At 36.6% G+C, this 15,950-nt stretch overlaps 2 protein-coding genes across 2 annotated transcripts; one reads left to right on the top strand and one right to left on the bottom strand.

Moving 5' to 3' along the window:
* Positions 1-1,191: 1,191 nt before the first annotated feature.
* Positions 1,192-1,794, bottom strand: LOC125847153 (uncharacterized). Its single transcript, XM_049526838.1, has one exon. The coding sequence runs from the start codon at positions 1,792-1,794 to the stop codon at positions 1,192-1,194; it is 603 nt and encodes a 200-aa protein (XP_049382795.1).
* A 7,521-nt stretch (positions 1,795-9,315) lies between these two features.
* On the top strand, positions 9,316-15,950 carry LOC125849318 (protein FREE1-like). Its single transcript, XM_049529385.1, has 10 exons — positions 9,316-10,091; positions 10,364-10,450; positions 10,552-10,683; positions 12,810-12,941; positions 13,070-13,135; positions 13,230-13,340; positions 14,707-14,799; positions 15,224-15,257; positions 15,411-15,478; positions 15,595-15,950. Exons 1-10 carry the CDS (start codon positions 9,483-9,485, stop codon positions 15,670-15,672), a joined length of 1,410 nt encoding a protein of 469 aa, XP_049385342.1. The 5' UTR covers positions 9,316-9,482; the 3' UTR covers positions 15,673-15,950.

Raw genomic sequence — 15,950 nt, 5'->3', positions numbered from 1 at the left:
TTTGCCCCAGACTTGTGCGAAGTAATGATAGGTCTTCTTACCGCGACAACTTGGTCTCCAATTTGAAAGCACCTCAAGCGAACCTTCTTATTGAAAACACGAGATAGAGCTTGCTAACATTCAAGGTTTTGTTGGGCTTCTAGCCTCTTTTCGTCAAGTGCTTCTAACTCAGCAAGACGCAGTCGAGCATTTTCTTCTTTAGTGATCCCTTCTTGAATAGCAAGTCTTAAGGAAGGTATTTGACGCTCGAGTGGTAGGACTGCTTCAACACCAAAAGTGAGTGGATATGGTGTTGCTTGAGTTGGAGTGCGGTATGTCGTCATATATACCCACAAAGCTTCTTCCATTCTTTCATGCCAATTCCGTTTGGACTTGGAGACAACTTTCTTTAGGAGGTTGCATAGAGTCTTATTGAATGTTTCAGCGAGACCATTGATGACAACATGATACATAGAAGATTTACGCTACTTGAAACCAAAGAGATCACAAATTTTGTTCATTAACTTGTTATCAAATGACTTGCCATTGTTTATTATTATGTAGCGAGGGATGCCAAAGCGATAGATGAAATTCACTCGGATAAAATTTGCAACATTCTCTTTCTTCATTTCTTTAAGAGCGACAGCTTCAGTCTATTTTGAGAAGTAATCTGTTGCAGCCAAGATGTATAAGTGTCCACTAAAAGATTTTGGTAGTGGTCCCACAACATCCAATCCATAAGCATCAAATAGTTGGGTGCAATACTTCGGGCGGCTTATGTATGAAATTCGCATGAAATTGACAAGCATCGCACCTTCGAGCATATTCTAAGCAATCCTCCACCATGGTTGACCAATAATACCCCATCCTTTTTATGTGAAAGTGGAGTTTCGATCCAGATTGATGTGATCCACATACTCCCGATTGTGCTCTTGCAAAGCTTGAATTGCTTATTCCTCTCCCAAACATTGTAGTAGTACACCCTCAAATGATCTTCTATATAATGTGTCCTTGTACGCGAGGTGCACGACGACGAATGTTAGTCCTTCTCCTTAGATCTTCTAGAAGTATCCCATAACACATGCAGTCAATAATAGGTTATCTCCACTCTTTCTTCGCGGCTTCAGAAATGGCGACGAGATGATTAAGCTCATTTTCTATACACTCTTCCTCATTTGGCGGTGGTACTATCCATTTTTGACAAATAGTCACTTACGTCTGATCAGGAAGGGTTAATGTTGAAACTAGAGCAGCCAATGCATCAGCTTTCTTATTCTCCATTCTACGCACATGTTGAAGGGTTTCATCTCCAAGCCATCCTATCAACTTTTGAGCATAATCATGATAATGACGTAATTCGGGCTTCTTCACCTCATAACTTCCCAAGAGTTGGTTGATCACCAACTGAGAGTCACCAAAGACATGTAAGTTTAATTGCTTCATGTTAACGGCCATTTCAAGTCCAAGTATCAACGCTTGGTATTCAACGACATTATTGGAGCAACATTGCTTCAAAGTAAAGTAGAATGGTAGGATATCTTCTTGTGAAGTGATGAACACTACGCCAGCACTAGCTCCGCCACGATGTGCAGCTTCATCAAAGTACATTTTCCAAGGAGATTGAACTTCAATTAACATCGCATCTTCATCAGGAAGCTCATCAGTTAACTCCCAATCATCCGGTATCGGCTGGTCTACCAAGAAATTCGCCAATGTTTGTCCTTTCACAGCTTTTTGAGGGATGTACACGATCTCGAACTGTTGGAATGAGAGGTACCATCTTGCTAGTTGGTCACTAAGGACAGGTTTCGACATAACAAACTTGATGGGATTTGCTCTAGAAATAAGATGAACAACATGGGCTTGAAAATAATGCTTCATCTTTTGAATTCAGAAGACTAGCGCCAAGCACAATTTTTCAATTAGCGAATAGTTCAACTCATTTGGTGTCATCGTTCTACTCAAGTAGTAAAGAGAGTTTTCTTTGCCTTCACTATTCTCTTGAGCTAACAGGGCTCCTACGGACCTTTCTTGTTCCACAATGTAGTGTATCAATGGCTTTCCTGGTATAGGGGTTGCCAAAACTGGAGGTTTCGCTAGATAGACTTGATACTTTTAAAGGCATTGCTACATGTTTCATCCCAATTAAAAGGAGCACATTTCTTCATGAGATGAACGAATGGTTGACATCGTCCTGCTAGAGATGAACCTACTCAAGTAGGCTAGCTTTCCTTGGAGACTTTTTAACTCATGAATATTTCGAGGCTCAGGCATCTTCGATATTGCATCAACTTTGACTTGATCTATTTCAATTCCTCGATGTCTCACAATGAAGCCAATGAACTTTCCAGAAGTAACTCTGAAGGCACACTTCAATGGACTCATTCTTAGTTGATATTTTTGAAGCAACTCAAACACCATTCTTAAGTCTTTCAAATGATCACTCATTTTTCTCGACTTTACCACCAAGTCATCCATATAACATTCAACATTTTTATGGAGCAAGTCATCAAATATATTTTGCATAGCCCTTTGATATGTAGCACCAACATTCTTCAAATCGGAAGGCATCACTTTGTAGCAATAAATACCTTTAAGCGTGCGAAATGTGGTGAGTTCTTTATCCTTTGGTGCCATGCAGATTTGATTATAGCTAGAAGAACCGTACATCAATGACATCGCCTCATAACCAGTGGTGGCATCAATTATTAGCTCAGGAATGGGAAGAGGGAACTCATCTTTAGGACATCATTATTGAGATCCCTGAATTCAACACAAACTCGAATTTGGCCATTCTTCTTTCTTACATGAACAATATTTGAAATCCATGTAGGATATTTCACAAATGAATCCTGCCTCAATGAGTTTATTGACTTCATTCTCTATCAATGGAACCAAGTCTGGCCTAAAACGTCTTTGGGCTTGCTTAACAGGACGAGCACCATTTTTGACTGCCAACTGATGGACTGCTACTTTAGGATTCAAGCCATGCCTTTCTTTATAACTCCAAGCGAAGACATCCCCATATTCTTTGAGTATATTCATATAAGCGATTTTTTCATCAACTTCTAGAAAGGCACTCAAGTAAGTAGGCCTTGGGTCTTCATCAGTGCCAATGTTAACTTCCTTTAAGGGATCTATTGTGGTCTTCACTCCTTCTTCAAGTTCTGGTGGAGCATCTCCAACATCTTCCTCTTCTAGAGGGTTATTGTAATTGACATATATATTACAACACCAGACAATATCTTCTAAATTTTCATCAATCTTCATTTGAGGCAAAGAATTGTGCTAATTCTGGATTGCAATATGATATGAGGAGCCTACAATTTCTTCATCTTCCTCGCGCTCCTTGGTGTAAATCACAATATGAGCCTTTGCCTTGAGTTTCTTTTTACACGAAACCACAAGTTCCACTTGTCACCTCATTCTAGAAGGAATCAAACTTTTGAAATCTTTTTGAATCATAGATGAAGCCAGTGTTATCATTTTTAGATAACTTCTCTGATGGTTGTTGTTTCTCTTCTTCAATGAACCTAATCTCTTGAGCACAGAAGTTCTTGCAGTCGATTCTTCAAGTCGATCAAAGACGGAAGGCTTTCTATTGGGAGCAATGACATCATCTTCAAAAGTTATATGATTATTGCTTGCTCTTCTTATGGAGATGCGAACTGGTGGTGGTTGGTTATAGCCTAGGCCTTCACGTGCTTGCCTGGTTTTATCAACTGATGGGAGTTTCCCTAACATTGATAGCTCATTAGGGTTATATCCAGCCTTCGCAAAAACTTGTAAGCATTAGGATCAAAACCTTCTCCCGTGCATTTTGTAGGGAGTGCCACATCTCGCACTTGATTTTGAGTTATTGTCTTTCCTGACAGCTTTGAAGGCAAGTTTATTGCATTAATCTGTCTGATAGGAAGAGTTAGTCCTCTTAATGCATCTTTTTAAAGGTTAGATGATTTGACTTCTTCTTTCTTTACTTTTAGAACATAGCGAAGTCCAGAAGTCAGATTCTTCTTTGAAGACATGGTCTTCCCTTCATTGAGATTGGGACAAAGTTCTTTAGTGTCAACTTTTGCCTTTTCGACAGCCGTATCGATTCTTTTGCTTGTGATCTTGTCAGACTTGGTTGATTTGACATCATTTGATTTTGTCCCTTTAACAACATAACTCTTCAAATAGAATTTTGCATCGGCAAAGTGCGTCTTAACTTCGGTGAAAGGATTATCATCTGCAACTATCTTCTTTTCAATTCCGTCTTCAAGATACTTCAAACATTAATAGTAAGAAGATGAGACAATTATATTCTCGTGTACCCAAGGCCTGCCAAGTAATATATTGTATGAAGTCTTTGCATTGATCACGTGCATCAATGCACTTGATCGCAAATCTTTCATATGGATTTCTAATTTAATGGAGCCTATGGACCTCTATCTTCCTTGATTGAATCTTTGTATCAACAAACGACTTTCACTAAGTTTTTCGGTCATGATGCCGAGTTCCTTGAATGTATGGATAGGCAGAATGTTGACTCCAGATCCTTCATCTATCAAGATTCTATTTATCTTCTTCTTTAGCACATGACCAATCATATACAAAGGACGATTGTGTAGTATTTCACCAAATAGAAGATCATTATTTGTGAATGTGATTTTTGTATCACATGTATGTGCTTCTTGGAAAAAGGTTCAATAGGCTTTTCAGAAGATGAATGAGACATCATTGACAAGATTTCCCTTGTTGCGTTTTCTTCGCCACTAGGAGACACTTTTGGTGAGGATGCTCTCGTTATTCCTTCTTTGTCAGTTGGAGACACCTTTATTGTTTCTTCTTTATCAGCATTAAAATATGATGTCTCGATATTTTCTTGAGTAGACTTTGTGCACAACCAACTTGGTAAGAATTCTTCTAGAGTTACAGGATGTCAGGGTTTCTGTTAGTGATGCACTTTTACCTTTGCCTTCTTTGGGCGCTTGATTGATTTCTGCTTCACCAATTTCTTCACCATCTTCTTTCTAATCGATTGCTCACATGATTCTTTTCATAAGCTTGACTTGTTCTGTCTTCGCCTAGTCACAAGAATTCAGCCTTCATCACCATCTATATCAACTTGAGATTTGTCTAGCTCCAATGACTCTTTTTTATGCTTTTCAGTGATACATATATGGATCGGATTGAGCGAGCCGAATATGATGGAGATTTGATTAGAACTTGCTTTCTCATCATCAAAGACAATCTTCTTTACTCTAACTAATCGCATCACTATATCCTTGAAGACAAAACATTTTTCAAGAGGATGACTCACAAGTCTATGATACTTGAAATAATATGGGTTATCAACTTTTCCAGCTTCATCAGGCCGCTTCATCCCTGGAAACTCAATGAGCTTTAATTCAAGTAACTCATCAAAAATATCAGAAACGTCAGAATCCAAGAAGGGGTATTTCTTTTCTTGCATTTTCCTTAGGATCGATTTTTGGTCTAAACGCGCTTGAAAATTCGTTCTCACACTTTGCTTCTTCCCTTCCTTCGTAGTGAACTTCACAGGCGACACATTAACATTCATTGACTCTTTGTTGTCGTTCTTGGGCACAAATTTGCTTCATCTCTTAGGTTCCTACTTGTCTCTTCCTTTGCAAGGGTCATGGACAAACGTCATATCCTTTTCGGCAGAGGACATGCTCAACTCCATATCATGAGCGCGAGTAGCTAGATTTTCAAAGGATTTTTGTTTTATTCCCTGTAAGATATAAAGAAGCTCTTAGTGCATTCTTTGGATACACATTTCTATTGCAGAAACTTCACTAAGCCTATCCTTGCAATTCAGGCTCGCGTTCCTCTATCGATTTATGAAATCTATTGCTGGTGCATCCTTTCTTTGTCGAGTATTCGTAAGTTCTACCATGCTCACAGTACGCCTCGTGCTATAGAATCGATTGAGAAATTCGTGCTCTAGTTGATCCCAACATCAATAGAATTGGGCTCAAGATCCGTGTACCAATCAAAGACATTTTATTTAGAGACCGGACAAACTGCTTGACAAGATAGTCTCCATATGTTCCACCATTATTACATGTCTCCATAAAGTGTGCAACATGTTGCTTCGAATTTTCTATACCCTCAAATTGTTAAAATTTGGGAGGTTGTTAACCAACATGCATTTTTAAGTTATCAATTCTTGCAGTGTATGACTTAGCATACATATGAGAAGACTTGGTGGAGACTTTATACTTATCTTTGATAGTGTCTTCAATGAACTCCTTCAAGCGATCGAGAGGGATCATTTCTTCAGAAGAAACTACATCTCATTAACAAGCGGTGCTTTCTTCGCAGGATCTCCAATCTTGAACTTCAACACATTTTTCGGGAGCAGGACTCGTTTCTCCATCTAAAACTCCTTTCATTCGATCTATCAACTTATCGATTCTAGACTCTTGGTGTTGTACATGCTTTGTCAATCATTCAACCAACTTCGTCAGATTTGCGAGTTGTTCCTCAGAGGAAGAAGCAACAACCACCATTGTTTGCATGATCATTGGAGATGTAGGAGAGTAGCATGAATTGTCGCATAAGTTGATCTTCAACGGACTCACATTACGTGATGCACGTGGAGGTGACTCATTCGTTGAATTATAACTCTCTTTTGTGGTAGAGTTCTTGGAACCAGATTGCTCAAGGAGAGCCAATGTCTTCTTGATCTTTTCAACAACACTACTTCTTCCTTCTAAAGCATTTGCGGATGAACTTGATATTTTTGAAGTCGTAGACCCAAAAACTGGAGTTGATGCGATGACACTTGAAGTGTTTGTTGTTCTAGTGTAACAACTTTTCTTCTCATAACAACTCTGAAACTTCCAAAGGTAACACCCAAAATGCCTTCAACTTCAGTAGAGAACTTGGAGNGACCCAAAAACTGGAGTTGATGCGATGACACTTGAAGTGTTTGTTGTTCTAGTGTAACAACCTTTCTTCTCGTAACAACTCTGAAACTTCCAAAGGTAACACCCAAAATGCTTTCAACTTCAGTAGAGAACTTGGAGCTAGTGGCCTTAGAGGCAGTTGATCGAGAGTTGTTCTTCATGGAAGTCATCTCGATATTCTTTGATGCTTGAAAAGTTGAGATAAGAGGTAGAGATTGTCCCACTGGGCGTGCCAGAATTTGTAGACAATAAAATTCGCGTCGAGAAAACAATAATCAAGAACGGAAAATTATGCAACAATCGTTTTATTATTTCAAAGTGTTACAATCTCTATTATTCCTTTGAATCCGCCTTTTCAAATATAATTCAAGGGCTCTTGAGCTTGATCTTGAACTTGAGATTTATCTCGATCTTGATCTTGGACTTGGACTTGGACTTGGACTTGATCTTGAACTTGAACTTTATCTTGATCTTGACTTTCTAGTTGAATTCAAGGGCTTCGAGCTTGATCTTTAATCCGGTGGTCTTGATCTTGATCGTTCTTGAACTTGATCTTGACATCTTCAAATCTTAAACTTGAACACTTGAATTCTCGAATTCTTGAACTTGTAGAGAAATTGCGACTTTTGATCCACAAGTTTTCTCTAGCTTCTTGTTCGAATTCTTGGTCCACTTTTCTGAATTATGAGGACCCCTATTTATAGTTTTAAAATAGGGGAGTTGTGATTGGAATAGGATTCTCTTCGACCAATCAAATTTAAGTGACATGACATATAGACATTATGGAGCGGGCTTTAATTAAATTAATATTTATTGAATTTAAATAATTAACTCAATTATATCAATCCATAATATTTATTTGGACTAATATATTAATAAATTTAATATAATCCAAATCATTTTATAAATTTATATTTAATAAATTTTAAATGATTACACCAAGTTCATCACCTAAAAAACTACCTTAAATCAATCAAAATTTTAGATTTAGGATCCACAATACATAATTGAATTTTTGCGATATTACCAACCCGAAACACAACTTATATTATGGAAATTGAATTTTGAAACTTTGAAGTTTCGAACTTCAATAATGACTGAACATCAGTTCTCGGTTGGATTTGTGAAAGAAAAAATTATAAGAAATTATTATTAACAATAATGGAGTTTCACTATGAAGCAAGTGAAAAATAAGTGTTTTTGATAAATTGATTGAGATAAAGGGTGTGTTTGGTATGAAGGAAAACATTTTCCGGAAAATGTTTTTCAATTTTTTCATGCTTGGTTGGGTTAAATGATTTGGAAAATGTTTTCCAAATCAACTCATTTTCTTCAAATTTAAGGAAAATGACTTCTCTTCAAAACTTAAGGAAAACATTTTCCAAAACTCTCTTCCAACTTCAAATTACAATTATTTTTTTGTTGAAAAAATCAATTTATTTTGTTCCTATCCTCAAACCAGCCCCCCAACCACTCCTCACCCCAAAAAATAATAATTTTTAAGCTTGTTTCTAAATTCAATTTCTTTACTCCACCCTCACCCCTATCCCCAGCCCCCACCCCTCTCCCCCAAAAAAAAATTAAATTTGTTTTTAAAAAATAGTTTCAATTTCAAAAATTATTTTCTACTCTAGTAAAAATAAAAGATATTTTTCATTCATAAATAAAACACTAAAAATCTTTTCTGAAAAATATTTTCTACTCACCAACCAAACAAGAGAAAATAAGTCAAAAATCAACTTGTTTTCCAGAAAAACATTTTCCTTCATACCGAACACACCCTAAGTTTAAAAGTAAATTATTGAGATAGTTTTTTAAATAGAAATTCAATCTCATTGAAAATTGGATAGCTGAGATTATAGTCATATTAAAAATGGGATAACTGAATCTATTATTGGATAGCTGAGATTATAGTCACATTAAAAATGGGATAACTGAATCTATTCAATTTTTTTACAGTAGAAGATATAAAAAATAAGATATTTTTTTAATATGAATTTGTAAAAGAGAAATTAGTAAGAATTTATAATTAGGAATCATAGAATTTTATTATAGAAGAAGATATAAAATACTTCGTCTGTCTACTTTTAGTTGTCATATTGCGCATTTTGAAAGTGTGATTAATTTTTAAAGTTAAATTAGATTACATTAATTTAATATTTTAAACAAAAAAATTAGATAAAAAGTACTAGAAATTGCAATTTTTTTGCATATCATTATAATAAAAATACGTCGTAAAATGTTAGTCAATATTCTTATAGTTTGATCCTAAAAAGGGAAATCATGATAATTAAAAGTTGACTGAGTGAATAAAATCATCAATTTAGATAAGCATTAAAAAAAAAAAGTTTTTTGACAAAATAAATGTAATTATTAGGACAAGTCATGCTATTTCGCGAAAGTTCCTCATATCGCTAACCGGTCCAGTCCAAATTGCATCCCGTGGCGCTTACACGCTATTCTTTTCTCTGTCGCCATCTCAACAAACTTAACTTCCCTCGCACTCCACCATTTCTTCTTCTTCTTCCTCTGTTTTCATCATTTCTTCAACCGATTCATCTTCTCCGATCTCTAAATTCTTCAGTCATGCATAACGGCGATGTTGGCTCTTCCTACTACCACCAACCTCACTTACACAACCCAAACCCAAACCCTAGCTCTACTCCCCCCGATCATTCCTACAATTCCTACGCCTCCGCTCCTCCTGAACCTTCCAGTTACTCTTCCTCCGACTACTCCACCACCTTCCCACCTTATTCTCATCAACAACAACCTTACACTTTCCCTCACCTTGATGCTCCTCACCCGAATTATTATTATCCTCCGTATGATCAAAATCAAACCCCTATGAGTTACGATTATACGGCACAAAATTATGGTTCCTCTGCTCATCATACAATTGAGAATAATGGATCGTATGGTGATTCGGGTATTTATAAATATAATGGTAGGAAAGATGAGTTGTATAAAGAGAGTCGATCTGAGTCGAATGTTGGGGTGATGTTTGATGATTATGGGAGGCCTATCAATGTTCAAAATCAGAGGGAGAACCAAGGATATGAGAGTAGTCGTAAAATTGTGAAAGCAACCCCGAAAATGGAGGAACAACAGGATGTTACAGGTGGTGTGTTGAAGTTCCGCGTCAAACTTTTATCAGAAGGGATTGGTCAGAGTGACATGGATGTGCTTTGTCAGGTTAGAAAGTAGGATTATTGGTGTTTGCACAACTTTCATAAGCTTGAAAGGGAAAATAATTGCAATTTGAAGTTATAATTGGCCTGCTTCAATCAATAAACTAAGCCACAATTCCTAACTAGTTTAAGTCGTTTATATGAATCCTCTGCATCTACTTTTATGTTGACTATCATGGCTATGCTTTGATCTGCTTACCACTGTTTATTTATTTATAATATCTACCAGTTCACCAATTATATATTCTAAAGTTTTGCATTGAAATTCAAATTCAGATTGGTCTAGATGGGATTCATTTACTTGATCCTGCTACAAGCCGAACTCTGAGAAAATATTTGCTGGAGAATGTGACAAGATGCGAGGTAAGTTTGTCATTTTGATTGTATTACTTCTGGTATATGTTATTTCATTTGCAGACAAGATGCCTGTGAAATAAGTTCATTTATTATTCTTTCTCTGTCAGGTGTTGGATACATATATATTTGCATTTTGGGCCAAAAACTCGGTTGACATGGAACCTAGACGTATCAGGCTGAAATCAAATAGCTATACTGTGAACAATATGCTGGACACTGTGACAGCCGCAAGTATTCAGGTTAAAAGATCTCACTCTTCAAAATTTGATCTCATCTTTCTGTATGTTTGTGTTTGATAAATGTCTTCCTTGGGTTTGCTACATATAACTTTAATCCCGCAGTTGTGGAATGTGTTGAGTTACACAAGAAGTTGTCTTCTTTATCTGACTTATTATCCTTCTTTTGTTTGCGTAAAGGTATGCCTACTAAAGGATATCTGACCTGTTGTCTTAGTGGTGTTAGAATTTATATGTTGCTCTCAAGGTGTGTAGTTCATGCCAGAGAACTAGCATTTAGCACAAAATGAATAGGCGTTGCTGATTTTTTCACACACTATTACTCTGGAGGTAAGACACGAAGTGTCTATTTAATAAGTGATGAATTTGAACTTCATTTAGTTTCTTTTTCCCGTCATGGAAGATTTATATTATTTGGTGTTACCCACCATTTATGCTACAATTAGTTTTAGTCCAATTCAGTGACGTGAACTTTTAAATCTGAGAGATGTCTGGGTTTAGCTACTTATTTGGGGATAAAGAATTCTGGAGGTTAGATACAGCCAGATTCTAATTGGTTTGTGAAACAGATGAGGAGGTTGTGCCGTGTTGAGGTGAAGTGACGGAGGGGTACATGAGAGTGTTAGAATAGCTAAGTAGAGGAGAGGACTATGAAGGAGGGAATTATGGGGGGGATGATAGGAGAATTAATGGGGTTAAGCTTTTGCCTGTTAGTAAATGGCACCTTACAGCGATGAAGATACTCAACAGGATAGCTGATTCAATTGGAGAGCAACATGGGGACGGATTATTTGATTGGTTCAGGATTGGAATATTCTTGATGTGAGGTTTTGATAACAAGTTAGGCTTGCCAAGTGGGAGCTTGAGTGGTTTAATGTAGAAAGAGGAAACTAGAGAAGATGCGGCAGTTTCAAAATTGGAAAATAATTTTGCTCAGATACATATAGCAATGAAAACTAAATGGAGGATATGAGATCACAAATGACAAAGCAACAAGAATAGTTGGATTGATGTATGACCATTAATAGAATGACATCATTTTTAGGGATGGAGCGCGCAAGACAATTTTGTTCAAGAGAATAGACTGGCTGAATGAGCCCAAATGAGTTAGCACAATATGTTATGAGATCTGAAATCAGGACCCATTAATGGGGCTGCTGGAAATAATTAAGGGTATATGTAACTGGGATTTCGATTATTACTTTATGGCAATATTTAAAGCCAAGAACCTAAATCTGATCCTTAGGAATTGTAAGTATTTGAATTTGCTCTCATCTTTATGGGAAAATTGCATGGCCTATAAACTTGGCCAGTAACATGGAATTGGAAAAGCACAAGAGATTTGGTCCCATCAACGAAAAGGAGCTTGTGAAGACTACAAAGTGGTTCTCTAATTCGCTATGGACAGGCAAATTTGGTGTAGTAGGGATGACTAATTTTATCAACTCATATATTTTGGATATGTATGACTTTTGGAGTTAATTGATTAGGTATGTCTTAATGGGTTAGGGGTAACAGTAGAGGGATAATACTGATACCATCGACTTTGGTTGGTCAAGAAAATCCTACCCATAGAGGAATCAGATAGGTGGAAGGTTTGCAACCCCCTTCTCCCCCAACCAAGCAAAGCAAAGAGCCACAGCCATCACCATCTTGGTTTTTTCTTGGAAGGGTGTAGAAATTGTACTCTTCATGTTATACTTGGCTCGATTTTATATGTCAAAATAGGTTAAAAGTGGAGGTTAACTCTAGCTGGTTTGGTTAGCTGTATTAGGTTTTATCCTGTATTCACACAGCAGTAGATTGAAGACTTAAAGTTGCATTTGATTGTCCCTCCTATGGATGCTTGCTTATCTTCTACATTGGAATTTCCATTAGATTTGTAGCTGAAGCAACTACTATAAGTAACTGTAAGCTCAATGGATTAATTCTTCTCCCTGTTTCGTGCATATCAAATTTAGCTGGTGTTCCTACTCTTCAGATATGTTCACTTAAACTATTGGATACAATTGAAATTGTTTTTCTTTCATCTACTGCCGTTGCTCTCAACAAGATATCTAGATAAAGTGCTCCTCTGAATAGTTGACTAGTCATAACCAATGTACACATGCTTCTTTTATGGGGTTCAGGTCAAGGAGATGGGTGAGAGTAATAAACCTTCAGATTCAATCAAGGGATCTGAGCAAGCTGCTGAGAAGAAGAAAGGTTTTGCTGATTTGATGAAGTTGATGAGGCCACTAAATGAAGAGAAAGATTTCTGGGTTAGATTTATGATCAACAAATGCATTAATTTAGTGGTCCTGCTTTCCATTTCTTCCTGTTGAATTGACTACTGCAAGTAACTCTTAACAAATTTGTGGCTCTCTTTTGCCTAATTACTCTCATATAGGTTCCTGATGAAGCAGTTCGAAAGTGCACTGCTTGTGCGACAGATTTTAGTGCTTTCAATAGAAAGGTACATTTATTTTGAACAGTGGGGTAAATGTCACATTTTCGTATTTCCTGTTTTTATTTTCTCTTCTCATATGTCTTCTTTAAATCTGTATCAGCACCACTGCAGGAATTGTGGGGATATTTTCTGTGACAAGTGCACGCAAGGTAGAGTTGCCCTCACCGCGGATGAAGATGCACATCCAGTTCGAGTTTGTGACCGATGCATGGTATGCCCTAGTAAAATAATGGGTTAATTTCAGGTTTATGGTTTTCATTTATAAAGATATGTTAAATGTGACTTCTTTGTTTCAATTAATGGGATGTTAAATGTGACTTTCCATGCTTATAATACTAAAGTTAGACTGTAGTTTGACTAGAAAAATGTTGTTAACACTTCTCACCTCAGCTTTTCTCTAACTGGTAAAAACACACCTATTCCGGATGTTTTTCACTCTTTTTTAGCACTTGGGAATTTTAGATTCTTGTTTGCCAAATCCTTTGACCATATTACTGTATCTAATAAATTCTTTTTTTGCATGAGATCCCAATTGTTCTAATTGATATAACTTTTACACTTCTCTTATCTGGAAGCTTGGATGGGAGCTTTTATGGCATTGGTAGTTGCAACCAAAGAGTCAAATATGCTCCCTTACAGGAAAGAAAATAAAAAAATAAAAACTAGTGTCCTACTGGACAAACTTGATTTAGTATTTTCCCAATAAAATCGGCCTTAATATACATCATTCAGCTCTAAATCTTCTAACCTCACCCTTAAGTTTGTCAGAGTGAGATGTTTTGAAGCAACACAAGTGCAATTATTACTCGTACAAATTGAATAGAAGTGGAATCAGGAAAAGTTGTGGACTAGGTGCACGTGAAAATGCTTTGGGGAAAGAGGGACATAAGGAAATCAATGGATCTCGCCGTAGCTCACTGTTTCATGCTTGAGAGATAAAGAAAGATGAAGTGGTTTAACACCATGAGCAGCTGCAAAGAGACTTTCGTCTCTAAAAGCTACTAAAGGTTTCAATAACTGAAAAGTTTCTGCCAAAACCTCGATTACATGTAGAAAAGATTGGAGATCTAATCCTTATCAAAAAGAAATTGGAGAACTAAAGCTCCAACTACATAGTTGAGCCCATTAAGGAAATAGCGCTAGATAAAAGCAGTGCATGTGTTCCATCTATTTGAAAACATCAGAGAAAATAGTGTGTAATTATTCTGAACAGAAAGCCTCTGTTGCTTATTAAAGATAAGATACTACCACATGGGAACTTTCATTGTTATTTTATGAACAAACGTTGACTATTTCATTTTAAACGGAGGACGTTAAACCTATCAACATTTTCTTGGACAACAATCTTTCAACAATCTAATGAAGCTATGGACTCTTAATATCTGATAGTTATTGTATTCTAAAGCTTTTTCAGTCTTTCATGACAGTGTCTTTCAATGTTTTACATTCTTTTATCTGTTATTTTGTTCAACGATTGACCTTCCATATTTTGCATTCCCTTGTGATCTTATAGGTTGCAATGTCTTGAAGCAGTACTTTATAAGATATAACAAGATTGAACTTTCCTCATTATGCAGGCAGAGGTAACTCAGAGACTCAGCAATGCCACGGAAGCAACAACAAAAGTTGCTGCATTGCAAAGTCATGCGGACCTTACAAGAAAACTCAAGGTGAATACTGACTTCCTAGGTTCTTTAAATTATTCATCAGGACTGTTCGGAAATTTTCTGTTTAGATAGGTCATTGGAAGTGTATCTTGGAAATCAATGCTAATTAGCTTATGTCCACAATTATGGAAGTTACATTACTTTGACCATTTGAAGTATGTATTAACAATTTTGAGATGAGCAGTTGGATGATTGAATTGGAGAGAGAAGCAAACAAAAAATTATAATTTTTGCTACTTTAAATTTGCGATGTGCTTTATAAAGCTTCTGGTTAGGGTTGACATATTATTTATCGATGGATTATAAGTTGTTTTTTTTCATTATGTTTTATTACTTCTATATTCTGCCAATGTGTACCTACTTTAAAAAATTTCTATTGCATCTTCGTCAGCATATACTAATTTCTACGATTGAAATTCATAAACAGGAGGTGATGGACAATAACCGCAAGACTTCGACAGGTAGTATCCACGGCTGCAACAGTTTCTTGTTTAATTGGCTTGAATACTTGTTTAGAATGATTGCTATCTGGAATAGGCATGCAAACCTTTCTATGAGTACTACAAGTTGGAGAATGTTTTCTCTTGGAGCTGATGATGTCTTATCATATTCAGGTCTTAGTTCTCAAGGATCTAAGGGGATGAGAGAGGTAGAGTGTCCAACTTGCACAGTCCATTTACAGGTTCGGTACCATAGACCATGCTTTTCTTCCCGTCTTGTTCTGTTTGTGTCTATTCCTAGAAACCCAAGAATATACTGTCCCTGTGGATGAATTTTATATGGAATTTGACTTTGCAGGTTGAAGTGCCAGTTTCTGGATCAGAAACGATAGAGTGCAGTGTTTGCCAGCATCCGTTCCTTGTTAGTGCCCATTGATCTACAGAGTTTTCTTTTGTAATATCCCTGTGTTAAACGCCAGTGTGATCGTCCTTTACTCATAGTTTTGAAAGAGTATCATGGTCTTTATTGAGTGATAACTGTATTATTCTCTCTTTATTTCATAATGTAGATTTATGTACAAAAGGGGGTACAGTAGTTGTACCATCTGTCTAGTACTTAAAAACTCGGGAAGTGTATAATGATCTATTGATAGATGCCTACGGGCATGAAACTAAATTGTTGAGTTCATTGTACAATGCATTTGTTTACAACTT

Source organism: Solanum stenotomum, chromosome 12, assembly GCF_019186545.1.
Source record: "Solanum stenotomum isolate F172 chromosome 12, ASM1918654v1, whole genome shotgun sequence".
In the NCBI taxonomy this organism is placed as follows: domain Eukaryota; kingdom Viridiplantae; phylum Streptophyta; class Magnoliopsida; order Solanales; family Solanaceae; genus Solanum; species Solanum stenotomum.
This window is presented reverse-complemented; position numbering and strand designations above follow the sequence as displayed.